This window comes from Ranitomeya variabilis, chromosome 5 (genome assembly GCF_051348905.1).
Source record: "Ranitomeya variabilis isolate aRanVar5 chromosome 5, aRanVar5.hap1, whole genome shotgun sequence".
Lineage (NCBI taxonomy): Eukaryota > Metazoa > Chordata > Amphibia > Anura > Dendrobatidae > Ranitomeya > Ranitomeya variabilis.
Window position 1 is genome coordinate 675,085,713 of NC_135236.1, and position 21,545 is coordinate 675,107,257.

Sequence of the window (21,545 nt, forward strand, 5' to 3'; positions counted from 1 at the left end):
TCCCAGTTAACTCCTAGAAGTCACATGATGCAACATTTTTTTTTAATGCAACAAAATTGCAAAAATACCTTTTAGCCCAAAATACATGAATTTAAGAAACAAAATTGCAAAAAATAAAAAACACAAAATATTGAAATACAAAAAATAAAAAAATAGCAAAATAGAGGAGAGGAAATTCCCATAGAGGTGAATGGAGGAAGACTCGGGTTCGGTCCTCTGTAGCTTGCGGAGCGCCGGACGCTTACTCAGCTCTGTGACCCCATCACCGGACCTGGAAAGTGTCAGCGGTGACCCAGATACCGGACGAGAAGACCAGTCGCCATTAAGGACAGGACTGTCAGCGCCAACCAAACTGCTCCTCTCTAAGGGACCCCTCAACCTCCATGGGGGTCCCTGGGACGGTACCTGGTCTCCTACGCATCCCATAGGGGGAGATGACCCGGGCTCAGCGCGTGGGGGGCCGCAGCCAAGGAGACGAGACACATTCTAGTGGCAGCGGATGGAGACTCAGAGAAGGGGGTCTAACCTAGAGGCATGAGGGACCTCCTGAGTGCAGCTGTCCCTTTAAGGGATTAGAGTGGGGGGTCCCCAAGATCAACATTTCTGTCTTTATGGGTTTTTAACCCCTTAACAAGCTCCCCCTCAGAGTATGGACACTCGGAGAAGAGAATATTGAGCGATATAGATAGATAATGGTGTCTATCGGGGGTACGAGCAGCAGATGGCGGCGGTCTCGTGATGGCACCGGGGCAAATATCAACAACAACAAAAAAAATTCCTAAAACCACATCGATCTAAGTGTAATTCACAATCACGGGGAGAAGGGGAGCTGGAAACAGGGGAGAAGGGGAGCATGGCGCGGGGAAAAGGGGAAAAGGGGAGGCAGGGGGAAAAGGGGAGAAGGGAAGCAGGACAAGGGGAGAAGGGGAGCAGGACAAGGGGAGCAGGGGAGCAGGACAAGGGGAGCAGGGGAGCAGGACAAGGGGAGCAGGACCAGGGGAGCAGGACAAGGGGAGCAGGGGAGCAGGACAAGGGGAGCAGGGGGAAAAGGGGAGCAGGGGGAAAAGGGGAGCAGGGGGAAAAGGGGAGCAGAGGGAAAAGGGGAGCAGAGGGAAAAGGGGGAGCAGAGGGAAAAGGGGAGCAGAGGGAAAAGGGGAGCAGAGGGAAAAGGGGGAGCAGAGGGAAAAGGGGAGCAGGGGGAAAAGGGGAGCAGGGGGAAAAGGGGAGCAGGGGGAAAAGGGGGAGCAGGGGGAAAAGGGGAGCAGGGCAAAGGGAAAAGGGGAGAAAGGCGAGGGGAGTGGGGGAGCCGGGCACGCGCTTATCACCATGGAAACCACCATCACATCTGTAACCTGCAACAAATATCCCAAAATTGCAACAAAACGTATCAAAATAGAAAACAACACAAAGTATCATCCGCAACAATGTGACAGGTCGTCATCACCTGCTGTAAGCCTGCGGGAGGCGGCTGTATCACGGGGCGCAGAGAGGGGGCGTCCTTCTAGCCGTCATGTCCCACCTCCTGCTCCAGCAGTGACAGCGGCCCGGAGACCCCCGCACTCTGCACTCTCACAGGCCGGGGTCGGCGAGCTCCTCCATAAATGGCGCCTTCGCGGTTTCCTCCTTTTTGGGTCAGTCCGTCTGCCGTACATGGCATTACGTCACTGGTGTATATCGCGCTGCGCAGGCGCAGTTTCAGTTCGCTGTTGGCTTCCGTTCTGCTGACAGCGGCGCCGGATGATGACGTCAGACGGAGTCATTGTGTGACAGCGGACCGGATGTGAGCGCGGGAGACGGCGGAACGGTAATAGGGGCGGGAATAGAGGGGGAGGGGACGATACTACCGTGTACATGACTGGTCAACCCGGGGTTCTGTATTGTGTCCCCCGTTACACAGTCCTGGCGTCTGTCCCTCCTGATTGACCCCAGTAACCTTTTCATGTCCACAGCTGACACCACAATATATCAGTGTCTGTGCCCGTGTGTGAGCTGACGCCCCAGTATCTGTGCCCGTGTTTGAGCTGACGCCCCGGTATCTGTGCCCGTGTCTGAGCTGACGCCCCGGTGTCTGTGCCCGTGTGTGAGCTGACGCCCCGGTATCTGTGCCCGTGTCTGAGCTGACGCCCCGGTGTCTGTGCCCGTGTCTGAGCTGACGCCCCGGTGTCTGTGCCCGTGTGTGAGCTGACGCCCCGGTGTCTGTGCCCGTGTCTGAGCTGACTCCCCGGTGTCTGTGCCCGTGTGTGAGCTGACGCCCCGGTATCTGTGCCCGTGTCTGAGCTGACTCCCCGGTATCTGTGCCCGTGTCTGAGCTGACGCCCCGGTGTCTGTGCCCGTGTGTGAGCTGACGCCCCGGTATCTGTGCCCGTGTGTGAGCTGACTCCCCGGTATCTGTGCCCGTGTGTGAGCTGACTCCCCGGTATCTGTGCCCGTGTGTGAGCTGACGCCCCGGTATCTGTGCCCGTGTGTGAGCTGACGCCCCGGTATCTGTGCCCGTGTGTGAGCTGACTCCCCGGTATCTGTGCCCGTGTGTGAGGTGACGCCCCGGTGTCTGTGCCCGTGTGTGAGGTGACGCCCCGGTGTCTGTGCCCGTGTGTGAGGTGACGCCCCGGTGTCTGTGCCCGTGTGTGAGGTGACGCCCCGGTGTCTGTGCCCGTGTGTGAGCTGACTCCCCGGTATCTGTGCCCGTGTGTGAGCTGACGCCCCGGTGTCTGTGCCCGTGTGTGAGCTGACGCCCCGGTGTCTGTGCCCGTGTGTGAGCTGACGCCCCGGTGTCTGTGCCCGTGTGTGAGGTGACGCCCCGGTATCTGTGCCCGTGTGTGAGGTGACGCCCCGGTATCTGTGCCCGTGTGTGAGCTGACGCCCCGGTGTCTGTGCCCGTGTGTGAGCTGACGCCCCGGTGTCTGTGCCCGTGTGTGAGCTGACGCCCCGCTGTCTGTGCCCGTGTGTGAGCTGACGCCCCGCTGTCTGTGCCCGTGTGTGAGCTGACGCCCCGGTATCTCTGCCCGTGTGTGAGCTGACGCCCCGGTATCTCTGCCCGTGTCTGAGCTGACGCCCCAGTATCTGTGCCCGTGTGTGAGCTGACGCCCCGGTATCTGTGCCCGTGTGTGAGCTGACGCCCCGGTGTCTGTGCCCGTGTGTGAGGTGACGCCCCGGTATCTGTGCCCGTGTGTGAGCTGACGCCCCGGTATCTCTGCCCGTGTCTGAGCTGACGCCCCTTTTCTCCCTCCAGGATTATGACTTGCACCATCGAGAAGGTTTTGTCTGACGCCAAGTTGCTGGTGGAGCGATTGCGGGAACATGACAGCGCGGCCGAGTCCCTCATCGAGCAGACCACCGTCCTCAACAAGCGGGTGGAGGCCATGAAGCAGGTCTGGGGGCCACAGACGCGGTCACATAACGGGGGGCTCCGACCACGTACACCGATCACCCAGAGCCATTACGTCGTTATGTTTTCGTCCATACAGACGGGCGAGGCTTCTTTTTGGCGGGACGAGCTGGATTTTGACATCATTCATTTTACTGGTGGTAGAAATTGTAACAAAAAAAGCCACAATACTGACAATTTTTGTTTGTAAAAAAGTGTTTTTACGGTGTAGATTTTGTGACAAAAATGTAATTGCAGTGCGATTCTCCTCATCAGTACAATGACGGCGATGCCCAACATGTCCCAGTATTTTCATTATTTTACTGCTGAAAAAAATCAGAAATTTGCAAAAAAAAACAACATTTTTTTTTAGTTGTGACGCCATTTTCCAAGACCCGTAACGTTTTCATTCTCTCCTTGATGGAGCCGGGTGACATCTTATTTTTTGATAGACGAGACAATGTTTTTATTGATGCCATCTTACGACAGATGAGACGTTTTGATGTCTGGTTACAGCATCTTGGGGGAATTGCAGAGACCGAAAAAATGTCATTTCAGCGTTCTTGAATTTTTTTTTCCCGCTCACGGTGTTGACTGATCAAGTTAATTATTTTTTATATTTTGATGGCTCAAAATATAAAGTTCTGATAATATAATAATATATCAATAATGATAATATAAGAATTTTATGTATATAATAATGATACAAAATAATATAATATATAATAACAATATAAATATAATAACGATATAATAAAATGTAATTATAATAAAATATAAGAATGATAAATATAATATAATATATAAATATATGTATAATATATATGATAATATATGCATTAATAATGATATAATATATAAATAAATTAATAAAAATAAATTTAATAAATATGGTATAGAAATAATTTGATAGATAATGTTTTCTGAACATGGTCATGACATTCGTGTATTTTTTTTTTTTTTTTTTAAAGGGTTGATTTGAACTTTTGCATTTATAAAAAAAAAAAAAATTATATATAATTTTTTAATTTTTCACTGAGCTTGTTAGTTCCCTTAGGAGACATGAAGCTGCGATCGTCTGATACAGTATTGCTCTCTAATGTCCCCATCATGTAAACACTATGAGAAGTTTATAGGACGGAGACCCCCGACCCCGTGATGAGTAATGTGACTTCTTTGGTTCCAGTATCAGGACGAGATCCAGGAGCTGAACGAGGTGGCGAGACATCGGCCGCGGTCCACACTGGTGCTGGGAATACAGCAGGAGAACAGGCAGATCCGGGAGCTGCAGCAGGAGAACAAAGGTCAGTGAGGAAGCGAAAATATTCTGCGAGAAAAGGAAATGATCACTAAGGACCAAGAAGATGTGTGATCTCTCCTGTCTCCTCCTCACAGAGCTGCGCTCATCGCTGGAGGAACATCAGTCTGCGCTGGAACTGATCATGAGCAAATACAGAGAGCAGATGTTCCGCTTACTCATGGCGAGCAAAAAGGACGACCCAGGGATCATCATCAAACTAAAGGATCAACATTCCAAGGTAATTACTGCTCCTCCAGAGAACAATCCTACTATAATACTGCTCCTATGTACAAGAATATAACTACTAAAATACTGCCCCTATGTACAAGAATATAACTACTATAATACTGCCCCCTATGTACAAGAATATAACTACTATAATACTGCCCCTATATACAAGAATATAACTACTATAATACTGCCCCCTATGTACAAGAATATAACTACTATAATACTGCCCCTATGTACAAGAATATAACTACTATAATACTGCTCCTATATACAAGAATATAACTACTATAATACTGCCCCTATGTACAAGAATATAACTACTATAATACTGCCCCTATGTACAAGAATATAACTACTATAATACTGCCCCCTATGTACAAGAATATAACTACTATAATACTGCTCCTATATACAAGAATATAACTACTATAATACTGCCCCTATGTACAAGAATATAACTACTATAATACTTCCTCTATGTATAGGAATATAACTACTATAATACTGCCCCTATGTACAAGATTATAACTACTATAATACTGCCCCTATGTACCAGAATATAACTACTATAATACTGCTCCTATGTACAAGAATATAACTACTATAATACTGCCCCTATGTACAAGAATATAACTACTATAATACTGCCCCTATGTACCAGAATATAACTACTATAATACTGCTCCTATGTACAAGAATATAACTACTATAATACTGCCCCTATGTACAAGAATATAACTACTATAATACTGCCCCTATGTACAAGAATATAACTACTATAATACTGCTCCTATGTACAAGAATATAACTACTATAATACTGCCCCTATGTACCAGAATATAACTACTATAATACTGCTCCTATGTACAAGAATATAACTACTATAATACTGCTCCTATGTACAAGAATATAACTACTATAATACTGCTCCTATGTACAAGAATATAACTACTATAATACTGCTCCTATGTACAAGAATATAACTACTATAATACCGCCCCTATGTACAAGAATATAACTACTATAATACTGCCCCTATGTACAAGAATATAACTACTATAATACTGCTCCTATGTACAAGAATATAACTACTATAATACTGCCCCTATGTACAAGAATATAACTACTATAATACTGCTCCTATGTACAAGAATATAACTACTATAATACTGCTCCTATGTACAAGAATATAACTACTATAATACTGCCCCTATGTACAAGAATATAACTACTATAATACTGCTCCTATGTACAAGAATATAACTACTATAATACTGCCCCTATGTACAAGAATATAACTACTATAATACTGCTCCTATGTACAAGAATATAACTACTATAATACTGCCCCTATGTACAAGAATATAACTACTATAATACTGCTCCTATGTACAAGAATATAACTACTATAATACTGCCCCTATGTACAAGAATATAACTACTATAATACTGCTCCTATGTACAAGAATATAACTACTATAATACTGCCCCTATGTACAAGAATATAACTACTATAATACTGCTCCTATGTACAAGAATATAACTACTATAATACTGCTCCTATGTACAAGAATATAACTACTATAATACTGCCACTATGTACAAGAATATAACTACTATAATACTGCCCCCTATGTACAAGAATATAACTACTATAATACTGCCCCTATGTACAAGAATATAACTACTATAATACTGCCCCTATGTACAAGAATATAACTACTATAATACTGCTCCTATGTACAAGAATATAACTACTATAATACTGCTCCTATGTACAAGAATATAACTACTATAATACTGCCCCTATGTACAAGAATATAACTACTATAATACTGCTCCTATGTACAAGAATATAACTACTATAATACTGCCCCTATGTACAAGAATATAACTACTATAATACTGCTCCTATGTACAAGAATATAACTACTATAATACTGCTCCTATGTACAGGAATATAACTACTATAATACTGCCCCTATGTACAAGAATATAACTACTATAATACTGCTCCTATGTACAAGAATATAACTACTATAATACTGCTCCTATGTACAAGAATATAACTACTATAATACTGCTCCTATGTACAAGAATATAACTACTATAATACTGCTCCTATGTACAAGAATATAACTACTATAATACTGCCACTATGTACAAGAATATAACTACTATAATACTGCCCCCTATGTACAAGAATATAACTACTATAATACTGCCCCTATGTACAAGAATATAACTAATATAATACTGCTCCTATGTGTAGGAATATAACTACTATAATACTGCCCCCTGTTGGTTGTTATCAGGAGTTACAGGATCACATGGATAAGATCTCGGAGATGACGGCTGTGATGAAACGCGCCATTGAGATAGACGATCAGTTTGGTAATGGCGACTGTGACCGGATCCTGAAGTTGGAGGTGAGCTGCGGATCTTTCTGTTAATAACGATGATGTAAGTTATTTTATTTATTTTTTTCCTTTCTCGGCAGCAAGAGAACAGGGGACTGCGGGAAATCCTGCAGATCACTCGGGAGTCGTTCCTCAGCTTAAGGAAAGAGGAGGCGCAGGAAAATCCGTCTCTCTCCGTCTTAGTCCACAGCAACGATCACAACTTAAGGAAAAGCTGAGCGTCCGGAAGGCAACCAATCAGAGGATCCGGATTACAGACTGACTCTCCTGCCCCCTAGTGGTACACCGGAGAACTGACCTTTCATCAGCTCAGAGACTACCCGCGTATTGTAAATATTACCGCTGCCTGGGGGGAGATGTTATTTTACTACTGGCACCATTAATTTATAGGGCATTGTAGAGAAATCTAATATTTTACTCTGAAGACTTGAAAACCCTGAAGTGCTATTTTTGTAGGTGATGTCTATGACGATTATATATTTTTTTTTTATTGTGTGGACGGACATTTCTCAGTCACATTCCTCGACCGTCGTACAGTTACCTTAGTGATTGCATGTCCCATATTTCTTGTACATAGAGATGGTTTCCATTTTTCCGAGTCTTTATTTTTATAGGGGTTGTTCAGGATTAGATATACATGGCTGCCACCTTAGCCCACAGGATGTCTCTGGTATTACAGCATTGCTGCAATTCTAGACACAACCATTGAACAGGGGTGGCGCTGTTTTGGGAAGAAAGCTGGGTGAACAACGCGATACTGGACGTCACGCAACTTTCCTTGTAATGTATATACCAAATTAGTTTTAAAGGGATGTGTCCAGGTTAGAAAACCTATAACTATGAGGTCCTTTAAGCAGAACTGTTCTGCAATGCGTTTCTCTGGACAACAGGTAGCCTTTTGACATGAATGACGTCTGTGTAAGACTTCATTCATCCTGTGGGGGTGCTGCAGATCAACTGGATACTTACTATCAGGTTTCAGCACCATATTATTAAGATATCTGATCCAGTAGCAATTATTTACTCTCAGCGGAGGACCACTTTAGAGAGAATATGTATATATTTTTGGAGGTGGGGTATGTTTTGGCATTATTCTTGGTACCCTCCTCCCATTAAATATTGTCGGATGTGTTTGTATGGTTGATTTGTGGTCGTTATTCCTGTTGTATGACCTGCCTGTATTGTACAGACATTCACTGTGGAGCTCATACATTAAATATATATTTACATGGTTCTCTGCTGTTTTCCTCCTCTTAGAAAAGCGCCACTCCTCTCTATGGTCGGGTCTGGTATTGCAACTCATTTTAGAAGTGTGATACGGTCACACACATCTCACTGCTCTGCTTTCTTCCCCAGGTCACACAGACCTCACTGTTGAAACCTTATGATTACAAGTGAAGAGAGCTATGCGTCATGACAAACTGTTTTATTTTTTATCCCTAACACAGTTGCTCTACTTCCAGCAGTAAGATGTGTGGCCTCGGTAAAAAAAACAGCTGCGTTTGAGATAAAAACAAAAACTGTAGTATCACACAGCTCTGCTCTTCTCCGGGCACTTGTCACGCTAGGTTTCGACAGTGAGAGCCGTGTCGGGGATAGATACAGAGGTGTTTGTAGCGTCACACAGCTCTGCTTTTCACTTATTAGGTTTTGACAGTGAGGTCTGTGTGACTTGGGAAGAGAACAGAGCTAAGCTGTGTGTCTGGCATCAATGCTGAGTGATACAGCATTCTGCACCTCTCCTCTCACAGCATTGACTGTTTCGGGAGGAAGGAGAGCCGCATGTTATTACATCAACTGCTGTGTCTTATCTCTGATTACAAGTGCAGAGCTGTGTACAGTACCATGTTAACCTATGGCAAATAAAAACTGCTGTGCCCATGCTGCGGTTTATTTTTTGCAGCATCTCAATTCTTTGTGCTGATTCCGCAGCGGTTTTACATCTGCTCCATAATAGAAAATCGCAGGTGTAAAACCGCAGTAGAATCTGCACAAAAACCGCAGGAAAAACGCAGTGTTTTTGCCCTGCGGATTTATCAAAATCAGTGCGGAAAAATCCGCACACCAGTCTGCAGCGTGTGCACATAGCCTTAATGGGGTTGGGACCATCAGTTGTGTTGTACAGAAGTCTGGTGGATACACAGCTGATAGTCCTACTGAATAGACTGTTAGCTGCTTTTTTTCTTGCCATAATACAAATTCTAAGTAAAGAAAAACGAGTGGCCATCATTACTTTAAGAAATGAAGGTCAGTCCGAAAAATTGGGAAAACGTTGAAAGTGTCCCCAAGTGCAGTGGCAAAAACCATCAAGAGCTACAAAGAAACTGGCTCACATGAGGACCGCCCCAGGAAAGGAAGACCAAGAGTCACCTCTGCTTCTGAGGATAAGTTTATCCGAGTCACCAGCCTCAGAAATCGCAGGTTAACAGCAGCTCAGATTAGAGACCAGGTCAATGCCACACAAAGTTCTAGCAGCAGACACATCTCTACAACAACTGTTAAGAGGAGACTTTGTGCAGCAGGCCTTCATGGTAAAATAGCTGCTAGGAATCCACTGCTAAGGACAGGCAACAAGCAGAAGAGACTTGTTTAGGCTAAAGAACACAAGGAATGGACATTAGACCAGTGGAAATCTGTGCTTTGGTCTGACAAGTCCAAATTTGAGATCTTTGGTTCCAACCACCGTGTCTTTGTGCGACGCAGAAAAGGTGAACGGATGGACTCTACATGCCTGGTTCCCACCGTGAAGCATGGAGGAGGAGGTGTGATGGTGTGGGGGGGCTTTGCTGGTGACACTGTTGGGGATTTATTCAAAATTGAAGGCATACTGAACCAGCATGGCTACCACAGCATCTTGCAGCGGCATGCTATTCCATCCGGTTTGCGTTTAGTTGGACCATCATTTATTTTTCAACAGGACAATGACCCCAAACACACCTCCAGGCTGTGTAAGGGCTATTTGACCAAGAAGGACAGTGATGGGGTGCTACGCCAGATGACCTGGCCTCCACAGTCACCAGACCTGAACCAATCGAGATGGTTTGGGGTGAGCTGGACCGCAGAGTGAAGGCAAAAGGGCCAACAAGTGCTAAGCATCTCTGGGAACTCCTTCAAGATTGTTGGAAAACCATTCCCGATGACTACCTCTTGAAGCTCATCAAGAGAATGCCAAGTGTGTGCAAAGCAGTCATCAAAGCAAAAGGTGGCTACTCTGAAGAACCTAGAATATAAGACATAACAAAAAAGTGTGAAACAACTGAAATTAAGTATATAATTCCACATGTGTTAATTCATAGTTTTGATGCCTTCAGTGTGAATGTACAATTCTCATAGTCATGAAAATACAGAAAAATCTTTAAATGAGGTGTGTCCAAACTTTTGCTCTGTACTATATGTAATAACTGAACACTGCGCTCCTTCCCAGAGTCAGTGCTGTGAGAGGAGAGCTGCAGTTGGTCATAAACACTCCATATACTGAGGCATTATTCTCAGATACCTGTGATGGGTGCAGAGCAGTGGATGTACCGATTACAAGGCCTGGGAAAGATGCAGAGTGGTGTATGCCATGAATCACAGCTCTGCTCTCCTCCTCTCACCCAGTAATCGCTGGCCATTAGATCTATGTGACCCGATTATACACTTAAGCTCACACGGACACAGCCAGTTCATTTTTTGTTTGTGGATTATAGTATTTACAGTACATGTTTAATAAAGTTAGTTTCATTCACCAAAATATCAGTATCCACTCCCCAGCGTTGCTTTACAGTTTGCAGGTGAATCCAGGGATGTGTCACTTATTAGGCTGCGTGCTGTAGTTTTAATAAAATGAATTGTTTTATTAGCAGGAAATTATCACTGTAGGACTAGGTGTCACATGCACAGTAGTCCAGCTATGTGACCCCACCCCCCACTACTGATTGGCAGCTTGTTGACACTGTAGAGGAAGTGGCCAATCAGTGGTGTGGGCGGAGTTACACACAGCTCCCTGCTACAACAGAGAAAACAGGGATTTTATCGAAACTACAACAAGCAGCCCAGTAAGTGTCACATTGCCAGAATCGGCTCTTATTTTCAGAGGTGGAATTACGGTTTTTAATTTTTTTTTAGGTAACAAGGTGCCTTCAATTAAAAAATAGAGTGACCCTTTATTTCTGGAAATGACACATTTAGTAATATTTTATTTTTATCGGTGAATAACTTTACTTACAAAAAAAATTCAGAATATGAAAATACACAGAAGAGACGCGGTTATTATGGGGGAGGGGAGTGCGGAGCGAGCCCTGAGAGAAGCGTCCACGATAGTGGTATAAGGCGGGTAACAGAGGCGATGGGGGGCAGAAATACTCCGGAGACCCCCGTAACAGAAGAGCGGCGGTCTGCAACCTCTGGCTGCTGCAAAAATCACAACTCCAAGCCATGCCCCAGGCTGTTAGCGCATGCTGGGACTTGTGGTTTGCAATTATTCAGCTAATAACGGCCATTCTCTAACGTCCATTAGACACAGGTATTTAATCTGATCATTTCTATAAACTTCCGGAGGACCCCTTTAAATAAACAAAAAGTGGAATAGCACCGCCATAGTGTTTGAGTCACCGCTGTGGTATAAAAGCTCTCAAAGAAAAAAAAAGTGTGCAATACTGGAGGAATGTCTGTGAAATTACAACCATCTGGCGTTATTTAAAGGGGAACTCCACTTGTAGGAATAAACAAATCTGATTAATAAAGCAGGATGGGAGAAGGAATGCCAGGACCCGGCCACCGGCGGATCTTCAGGCCTTTAGCCCGGCTTCCTGGCATTGAGCGGACACAGCAGGAGCGCTGCTCACCCGGAGCTTTCCGCCATCATGTGCGGCTTTAGTAATCAGATTTCTGGGGAGAACCCCTCTAAAAACACCATAAACACTGAGATATCGTATAAAGCAGCTAATGGCGTCAGTAGTCAGTGGGAAAACGCCGCCGCTTAATACTGAGTCCTGCCCCCGTGCAGTCCTATGTAAACACGTCTGAGCAGGCGGCGCCCTGCGACTGTGACAAGTCCAGCCTTCGGCTATAGCAGCAGGGGCGTCCTCTCCCCCCGCGACGGAGGCTGGCGGAAGTAATCTCTGAACTCCGCCAGGCTGGCCCAGATCCGATCCTTCAGGGGCGGCATGTGGTGACTGGGATCCAGGATGTTGGTGATCCGCCGCTCCCGCCGCCGTTTCCACACCACGTAGGGGGTCGGGGGGAACGCAGGACGCTCCCTCTCCCGGTAGAGCTGGGTGAGGATGCCGCAGACTGCGAGGATCACCCACACCGCCATGATGATGAAGTCTGCGGAGGAGACGAGAGAGAAAGACATTAGGGCTGCAAAGAGTTTCCATATAATTTGGGGGGGTGGGGGGATTGTGTCCGTCCTGGACTGACTCCTCGTGGTGTCAGCAGGGGAAGCTACAGGGGAAACGATGTAGGAACCAAACGTTCAACACAGGATCAAAGGGCAGTTGTGACCCCCATACACCCCCCCCACTCCGCGTGGTCGAATGCGACGTCACTTACCGTTTCTCTGGAACGGCACGCTGCTGTAGGCCGCGCTGAAGTCCCTGCTTAGCGCCCTCTTCAGGACATTTAATGTGATGTAGCTGAGACTGGTGTACACATAACTGTCAATCGCCAGCACCACCGCATAGGAGCCGACCGCACCGCAGCTCAGGATGTTCAGCTGTCGGGAGAGGACAGAAATCCCATCAGTACCCACAACGGGGCGTGTATACTTATTCAACTATATTACATCCAAATAAATATGAATATAAAAGAAATTTTATTTATACAACTCTTGTCTTATCCCGTTTTGTGTATGCAGCTCCAAGGCAAAAACGGTCTCATATTTTGTGCCGAGATTGGGTGGGTCTACCTCAAATATCTATAACCAAGAGCGTCTCTCACCCTGGGGAGGAACTCACCATAGTTATCAATGGCAAAAGTGTAATACTTCATTTCACCTGCGGGGGTGCTGCAGGGAAACTGAACATTTACTGACAGATTACACGGCAGATCGCAGCTGATCATATTTTAAATGGGAGTTCTCCTTTTATAGCCGGGGTTGGTTTACACCCTTTTCACATGATTTCCACTGACATGTGACTTGTCTGACACTTAATGTAGAAAATTGAGAAAATCTTTGTATTGCACAACTGGATTCGGCCACAAGGTGGCGCAGTGATCCCATGTATCGTCATGTGAGTGCCGAACCGTTAGCCACGAGAAACTGTTAATTGTGCAACACGCGGATGATCTCACATGACGGCGGCAGCAGCAGCAACTCTCGTGGTCCGGCTTCCCTCACGCCCAGGGTCGGGCAGCGCAGAACGTGGCAATGTATGAGTTTATTTAAAGGGATCTGGTCCTCATAACACTCACCGTTTTTGGGAAGGGGAGCAGAAACGCCGGCACCATCAGGGCGATACAGGCGAATGTCAACCAGAATATGGTGTCGTTCCGGAAGGAGGAATATTCGCCTGCGGGAAGGACACAAAGTTAAAAGGAATGTTTCAAGACAGGAATAAGTACTGTTTACAATGTGAGCAGCTGGATGTGGGCGGGGCTGCTGAGTGATTGACAGGTCTGACCCTGCGGCACATCAGTGTACAGTTCATATGCCACAGATGGAGACCGCTGCTGACTACGTAGGGTTAAGGAGCGTCTCCACCCCCAACTTACATGCATAAAAGCTTCTGAAGCTTGTGTACGGTCAGCAGCCTCTGTATTGCTTTGATACAGTGTTGATTTCAAAATGTCTCGTTTTGCGCACGCAGCTCCCACGCAGGACTATGTCTCCATGGTTACACACCTCACATGGTCCCATCCTGCGGCTGTGTGTCACGCTGTTCCCCGTTAACCTACATATGGCTGCAGGATCAGACTACACAAGGGTGATTGTAGTCTGTAACTATGGAGACACATAGATCTGCCTGGATGCTGCATACTCGAAACGGAAGGTTATTTTCATTATTAATTCAGTTGTAAGACTTGATACTTTACCTATTGGGGTGAAGAACACAATGGACGACACCAGGAATCCCAGCACCAACCCCACTAACATTATACAGAGGTAAATGCAGCCGAATCTCCACCAGTAACCGGCCAGCAGGATCCCCCCGATCACCCCGGCCAGCGCCGTCAGCAACAGACGAGCTGCGGAGAGAAAAAATGGCAGCGGATGAAGGCTCCGACGCTGGACAGTGTCAGACTCCACGGATGTAGACTAGTCCCTCATCAGTGACAGGGATGGCGAGAAAGATCCCAACACACACTGTCTGCCAGGAGGAACATGGCCGACATCTACGTCCTGAAAACACTAAGGCTCACCGTCGTGGTTGAGATGTGTGACGCTTGTGAGGAGGAGGAACATGAAGAATCCGAAGATTATAAACCCCATACAGAAGAAGCCTGGGGAGAAAAGGCAGAGATGATGACTGTCCTCGGGGAGCGGAGGCCTCCGACACACGGGGGATGGGTGCAGGACACAGCGGAGGACTCACCGAGCTTAAGACTGCGGTGGCCGAAGAAGCAGATGAGGAGGCCGAAGACGGCGCAGAACGTGAAGAAGACTTTGGTGGACACTTTACCTGCAGAGGAATGAGAATATTATAATGGTGAGGGCTCGGATTGTAACGTGGGCACATCCACGTCCTACTGACCGCCCCGCGCTCTCCCTTACCCAGGGTGGCGCAGCTGTCCATGGCGGCTGTGAAGTTGCAGGCGTACGTGTGGACGGGCACATAGGCGGCCGACGTGTTCAGGACGGGATCACGGACCACCACGTTGTAGATGACTCCTTGTCCGGGGACCGAGGAGAAGGACATGGTGGTTCTCTCACTGGAGGTCAGAGTGGCCAGCTGGGAACATAACAGAGGAGCCCCATCAGAAGGATTCAGCAGTGTCTGCCGTGGGACGCAAAACCTGTCTCTGCACTAGACCACCAGGGATGCCGACACCAACTTCTCTGCACTAGACCACCAGGGATGCCGACGCCAACTCCTGCTCTAGACCACCAGGGATGCCGACGCCAACTCCTTCTCCGCCCTAGACCACAAGGGATGCCGACGCCAACTCCTTCTCCGCCCTAGACCACCAGGGATGCCAAAGCAAACCCCTTCTCCCCACTAGAGAACATCTCTACTATAGACCACCAGGGACACCAACACTAACCCCCTTCTCTGCCCTAGGCCACAAGGGATAACAATGTCAACACTACCCCCTACCCTGAAATACTCAGTGCTGCGGGGAGACCCTTCCCCCTACCACTATGTAACGCTCAGTGTGTGACTCCTCAGCAACCTCTTACCTTGACCCCGTTGGCGGAGATCTGCGGCACCATGGACATCCTCTGCAGATGCGCCAGCAGCACGGAGTCATTCAGATTGTTCTCCGGCAGGAAGTACTGGTAGATGTCGTACTGGAGGCGAAACCGGGAGTCCTGGCCCGTCTGGACATCGCAGAGCGGAGGCTGTGCCGCTCTACAGGGGAGAATCACATGGTATCACCCTGACTGATGCCCACCCTCCTTTCTAGGAAGCCAATATGACCCGTACCTGGCGTGGCCCAAGTTAGCCGGAGCGAACACAATCACCGTCTCGTACAGGTTGTACTGCAGGCGCACGTTCGGGTCAATGTCCAAACTGAACTCCAGGTTACAGGCGCCGGGGATCGGGTCTGCAGACAGGAAAGGGTTACGTCTAGGAAAGCAGAGTGGCAACCAATATGGCCGCCAAGCCATCTCCTACAAGATGTGACCCAAAGAAGTAGGAGTCAGACAGGTCCGTACCTCGCTCGGAGTACGACACTGTGATGGCCGATGCCAGCAGTAGAGCCGGGGAGGACGTGTCCAGGTACCAGGAGCACGAGGTCTGGCTGGGGGCGAGGACGCTAAGGAGGCCGGCGTCACTGCCCGTCTCAGAGGCATTAATGGTCGGAACCTAAGAGAGAAAGAGGGAGGATAAGTACAGTGAGCGCAGCTCTGGAGTATAGTGCAGGATAAGTAATGTACACAGTGACTGCACCAGCAGAATAGTGAGTGCAGCTCTGGGGTATAATACAGGATGTAACTCAGGATCAGTAATGTAATGTATGTACACAGTGACTGCACCAGCAGAATAGTGAGCGCAGCTCTGGAGAAAGTGATAAGTCATGGGGGATACTCACCTTGCTGACAGACAGCGTCATGTTCGCATACTGACTGTGCACTTGGAATAGGATGAAGGAGACATTGCTGGGAATGTTGTGTAGAACAAACTCCGTGGGGGATGAATGATTAAGTGTAATGTCCACAAACCTTCCCACTGACACTTCTGCAAGTCCTGGAAATAAAAGACAGCAGCAATTATAAAAAGATCAATTCATTAAAAAAAAAAAATCTGTTAGGGCAGTATTATAGTAGTTATATTCTTGTATATAGGGGCAGTATTATAGTAGTTATATTCCTGTACATAGGGGGCAGTATTATAGTAGTTATATTCTTGTACATAGGGGCAGTATTATAGTAGTTATAGTCTTGTATATAGGGGCAGTATTATAGTAGTTATATTCTTGTACATGGGGGCAGTATTATAGTAGTTATATCCTTCTACATAGGAGCAGTATTATAGTTGTTATATTCTTGTACATAGGGGGCAGTATTATAGTAGTTATATTCTTGTACATAGGCAGTATTATAGTAGTTATATTCTTGTATATAGGGGCAGTATTATAGCAGTTATATTTTTGTACATAGGCGGTATTATAGTAGTTATATTCTTCTACATAGGGGCAGTATTATAGTAGTTATATTCTTGTATATAGGGGCAGTATTATAGTAGTTATATTCCTGTATATAGGGGCAGTATTATAATAGTTATATTCCTGTACATAGGGGGCAGTATTATAGTAGTTATATTCTTGTACATAGGGGCAGTATTATAGTAGTTATATTCCTGTACATAGGAGCAGTATTATAGTAGTTATATTCTTGTATATAGGGGCAGTATTATAGTAGTTATATTCTTGTATATAGGGGCAGTATTATAGTAGTTATATTCTTGTATATAGGGGCAGTATTATAGTAGTTATATTCTTGTACATAGGGGGCAGTATTATAGTAGTTATATACTTGTATATAGGGGCAGTATTATAGTAGTTATATTCTTGTACATAGGGGCAGTATTATAGTAGTTATATTCTTGTACATAGGAGCAGTATTATAGTAGTTATATTCTTGTACATAGGAGCAGTATTATATTAGTTATATTCTTGTACATAGGAGCAGTATTATAGTAGTTATATTCTTGTACATAGGGGGCAGTATTATAGTAGTTATATTTTTGTACATAGGGGCAGTATTATAGTAGTTATATTCTTGTACACAGGGGCAGTATTATAGTAGTTATATTCTTGTACATAAGAGCAGTATTAAAGTATATTTTCAGTGTCCTAATCCTATGATGCCCATAGTGATCACATTACATAATATTTAGGTTATTTGACTTTCTATGTAAGAAAAGAAATTTCCAAGAAAACACAGAACCCGCAATTTTGTTGACAAGAGGAAAACACTGGAGTAAAATTAGACCTTAAGGTCGATGAAGCTGCAGAAGTTGTGAGAAGACATTTGAAAAGGGAAGTTGTGCGGGGAAGGCTGGATATTCCGTTAGTATAATGCGCCATCTAGGAATTCAGTGTTGTCTTCTCAATGCCGATTACCTAAGGAAACCATTACACCGATCACCCACTGATTGGATGGATAATGCACTCTGGGGTCCACATTTCTTAATGGGCTGAATTCATGGTCTAAATTAAGTCATCTGAGGCCTCAATCACAGGGATGGGGGGGGGGTAATTTTGGGGCTTTGAGTATTTAGGGGGGGGGGGGGGCGCTGATTGTAAAATACTCGCATGTTTACATTTCTCTTGTTCGAGGGGTTCCCCAAGACAGGAATTAATTTCCTGGAGTTTCCCAGACATTAAGAAGGTTGGAAAACCCCGACAGGCAAGATACGACATCCTTGTCGCTCACTATAACCTCATTGTATTCATCCTGATGGCCGACGATGAGGGGCGGCCACCGACACACGATGGAAGAAACGAAAAACGAGTTTGGGAATTTTCACTGCTGTGAATAATTTAAGTGGGAACATCGTAGCCGGCCCTTTAACATGATAAATACACCTGAAAATGGACGCACGAGCGACATCCTCCTCCTCGAATTTATGTGCGGTGTAGAGTGGACGGACCCTGGGAGTCAGGGAGGACACGAGGAACAGCTCGGAGCAAAACACATGACGGGGCTGTGACCGGGCGCGAAATGCGTGACCAGAGGCCGACAAAGCTGCTGTATGGAGAGGAAAGGGAGAGCGATCCAACGAGAGAAGTCGCCCTCCACCCAGGCAGCCAAGGCAAGCGGAGACCCCCCACCTCCTACAGAAAAAAAGACCCCCTGAAATAAGGAGGCACAAATGATAGCGAACACTGGAATTCCCTGAACCCCCCACTCCATTCATCGTCCGTACACAGAGCAGACACTGGGCGACACGCGCCCGGCAGAGCCACGCGCCCGGCAGAGCCACGCGCACGGCAGAGCCACGCGCACGCGCCCGGCAGAGCCACGCGCACGCGCCCGGCAGAGCCACGCGCACGCGCCCGGCAGAGCCACGTGCACGCGCCCGGCAGAGCCACACTCCGCTCCTCCACCGTCAGGACTAGACTGCAGATCGGAGTCCTGTTCCTGGGATTTCTAGTGGTCGGACCCTCAAAGGTCAGCAAGTTATTTTGTGTGTCACGGAGACGGAATAACTTGTTATTTTGGGATACTGGTTAAGTGGGAGAGGAGCACAGAGGTCCCGGTATAAAGGGAGGGAGGAGGGGGAAGAACACAGGTATAATGGGGGGAGGGGAAGCGCCCAGGTATAATGGAGGGGAGGAGGAGGGGAAGCGCCCAGTTATAATGGGGGGGGGGAGGGAAGCGCACAGGCACCGGTATAATAGGGGGTAGAAGGGGAAGTGCACAGGTATAATGGGGGGGGGGGAGGAGGGGAAGGGCACAGGTATAATGGAGGCGAGGAGGAGGGGAAGCGCCCAGTTATAATGGGGGGGGGGGGGTGAGCGCACAGGCACCGGTATAATAGGGGGTAGAAGGGGAAGTGCACAGGTATAATGGGGGGGGGGAGCGCACAGGTATAATGGGGGGAGGAGGGAAAGTGCACAGGTATAATGGGGGGAGGAGGGAAAGCGCAGTTATAATGGGGGGGAAGAGCACAGTTATAATGGGGGGGAAGAGCACAGTTATAATGGGGGGGAAGAGCACAGTTATAATGGGGGGGAAGAGCACAGTTATAATGGGGGGGGAAGAGCACAGTTATAATGGGGGGGGAAGAGCACAGTTATAATGGGGGGGGAAGAGCACAGTTATAATGGGGGGGGAAGAGCACAGTTATAATGGGGGGGAAGAGCACAGTTATAATGGGGGGGGGAAGAGCACAGTTATAATGGGGGGGGGAAGAGCACAGTTATAATGGGGGGGAAGAGCACAGTTATAATGGGGGGGGGAAGGAGGGGAAGCACACAGGTACAATGGAGGGGGGAGGAGGGGAAGCACACAGGTACAATGGAGGGGGAGGAGGGGAAGCACAGGTACAGTGGGGGGGGGGGAGAGGAAGCACACAGGCAGCGGTATAATGGGGGGAGGAAGGGAAGCACACAGGTATAATGGGGATAGGGAAGCACACAGACCCCGGTATAATGGGGGGGGGGGCGGTACAGACCCCGGTATAATGGGGGGGGTACAGACCCCGGTATAATGGGGGGGGGGGGGGGGGCGGTACAGACCCCGGTATAATGGGGTGAGGAGGATACATCAGGCTCAGAGTTCTCTTACCGGCGGAGGCCGCGCAGCAGACTCCCAGCAGCACCAGCGCGGTGATCGTCCAGCTGCCCCGCATGTCGCCGCTCTGTGCTGGCTGCAGCCCACACTGCCTCACATCACCCAGACACCAAACCAACCCCGACTGGATCGCACTTCCGGCCCCGCCTCCTCACTGCAACAGCTGCGACAATAAAGACAAAGCGCAGTCAACTTCCGGTCGATGGAACGCAGCTTCCGGGTCGTTCAGCTCGGTGCACAGCACACTTCCGGTGTGCAGTAAGGCGGTAGCATCTGGCGATAAGTGCAGTGCTGTGATCTCTCCTAGTCTATAATAACCCATATATAGCATCAGGGGACACCCAATAGCTGCACAGGAAGCAGGCGTGGTTACCCAGGACAACCAATAAGATTGTGGCTTTCATGTTATCTAGTGGAAGTTGAAAGCTGCTTTTTAATTGGTTGTTTTCTGGCCTTTCCACCTTTGTGTGGTCTTCAGTCTCTGGAGCTGGGTCAGGGCTTGTTGCACTATTTATTTTGGGGTCTTTTCGACATTGTGATCGCTTTTTTAGAACATGAATTGTGTTGACCACAGTAGCATGAAGATGGCGGAGTCTTCGCTAGGTCCCCGTTTACCATAGCAACCCATCGTCACTCCATGAGGGGATAGCCTGTGTAACGGACGCCCCACCGGGATAACGACTGTGGTTAAACAGCAGCAGCCGCAGCTCCCGAGCCCGCGCCGTACACCCGCCATCTCATGACGAATATTCACCTCATGGAACAGAACATGGATCAGAGTTACCTTGACGCGGTGGGATGGCTTTTGTGCAATTTTTTACTCTAGTATATGTGTCTACCCTCAAAGAAGGGTCAGACTGGCTGTATTTTGACCTTTCATCCCACATTGTGGGGCCACAGATTCGTTAAAGAGAATAACTCTCCATGTCAGCATAGGTTTATGAGGAATCGCTCCTGTCAAACCAATCTCATCAGCTTTTATGAAGAGGTAAGCTATAGGCTGGACCACGGTGAGTCATTGGACGTGGTATATCTTGATTTTTCCAATGCGTTTGATACCGTGCCACACAAGAGGTTGGCACACAATGAGAATGCTTGGTCTGGGGGAAAATGTGTAAATGGGTAAGTAACTGGCTTAGTGATAGAAAGCAGAGGGTGGTTATAAATGGTATATTCTCTAGCTGGGTCGTTGTGACCAGTGGGGACCGCAGGGGTCGGTGTTGGGACCTCTTCTCTTCAACATATTTATTAATGATCTGGAAGAAGGTTTACACAGTAAAATTTCGATATTTGCAGATGATACAAAACTATGTAAAGCAGTCAATACAAGAGAAGATAGTA

At 47.1% G+C, this 21,545-nt stretch overlaps 3 protein-coding genes across 4 annotated transcripts in view; 1 reads left to right on the forward strand and 2 right to left on the reverse strand.

Annotated features, from left to right (window-relative positions):
* INTS13 (integrator complex subunit 13) overlaps positions 1–1,686 on the reverse strand; it is a 21,946-nt gene extending 20,260 nt beyond the window's left edge. Inside the window, exon 1 of one of the 2 annotated variants that reach the window (XM_077266875.1) lies at positions 1,445–1,686. The gene's annotated coding sequence lies outside the window, so the exon portion shown is untranslated. The remainder of the gene's footprint in view (positions 1–1,444) is intronic. The other variant, XM_077266874.1, reaches the window with a different exon arrangement.
* FGFR1OP2 (FGFR1 oncogene partner 2) lies at positions 1,673–8,548 on the forward strand. Its single transcript, XM_077266876.1, has 6 exons — positions 1,673–1,804; positions 3,230–3,368; positions 4,551–4,668; positions 4,760–4,902; positions 7,211–7,324; positions 7,396–8,548. Exons 2-6 carry the CDS (start codon positions 3,234–3,236, stop codon positions 7,531–7,533), a joined length of 648 nt encoding a protein of 215 aa, XP_077122991.1. The 5' UTR covers positions 1,673–1,804; positions 3,230–3,233; the 3' UTR covers positions 7,534–8,548.
* Positions 8,549–11,476: 2,928 nt separating this feature from the next.
* On the reverse strand, positions 11,477–20,519 carry TM7SF3 (transmembrane 7 superfamily member 3). Its single transcript, XM_077266877.1, has 12 exons — positions 20,199–20,519; positions 16,496–16,650; positions 16,119–16,269; positions 15,886–16,006; positions 15,639–15,810; positions 15,012–15,189; positions 14,833–14,919; positions 14,660–14,740; positions 14,333–14,485; positions 13,712–13,809; positions 12,851–13,013; positions 11,477–12,625 (listed from the first exon to the last, which is right to left on the reverse strand). The coding sequence occupies exons 1-12, from the start codon at positions 20,260–20,262 to the stop codon at positions 12,363–12,365; spliced, it is 1,686 nt and encodes a 561-aa protein (XP_077122992.1). The 5' UTR covers positions 20,263–20,519; the 3' UTR covers positions 11,477–12,362.
* Positions 20,520–21,545: the final 1,026 nt, after the last annotated feature.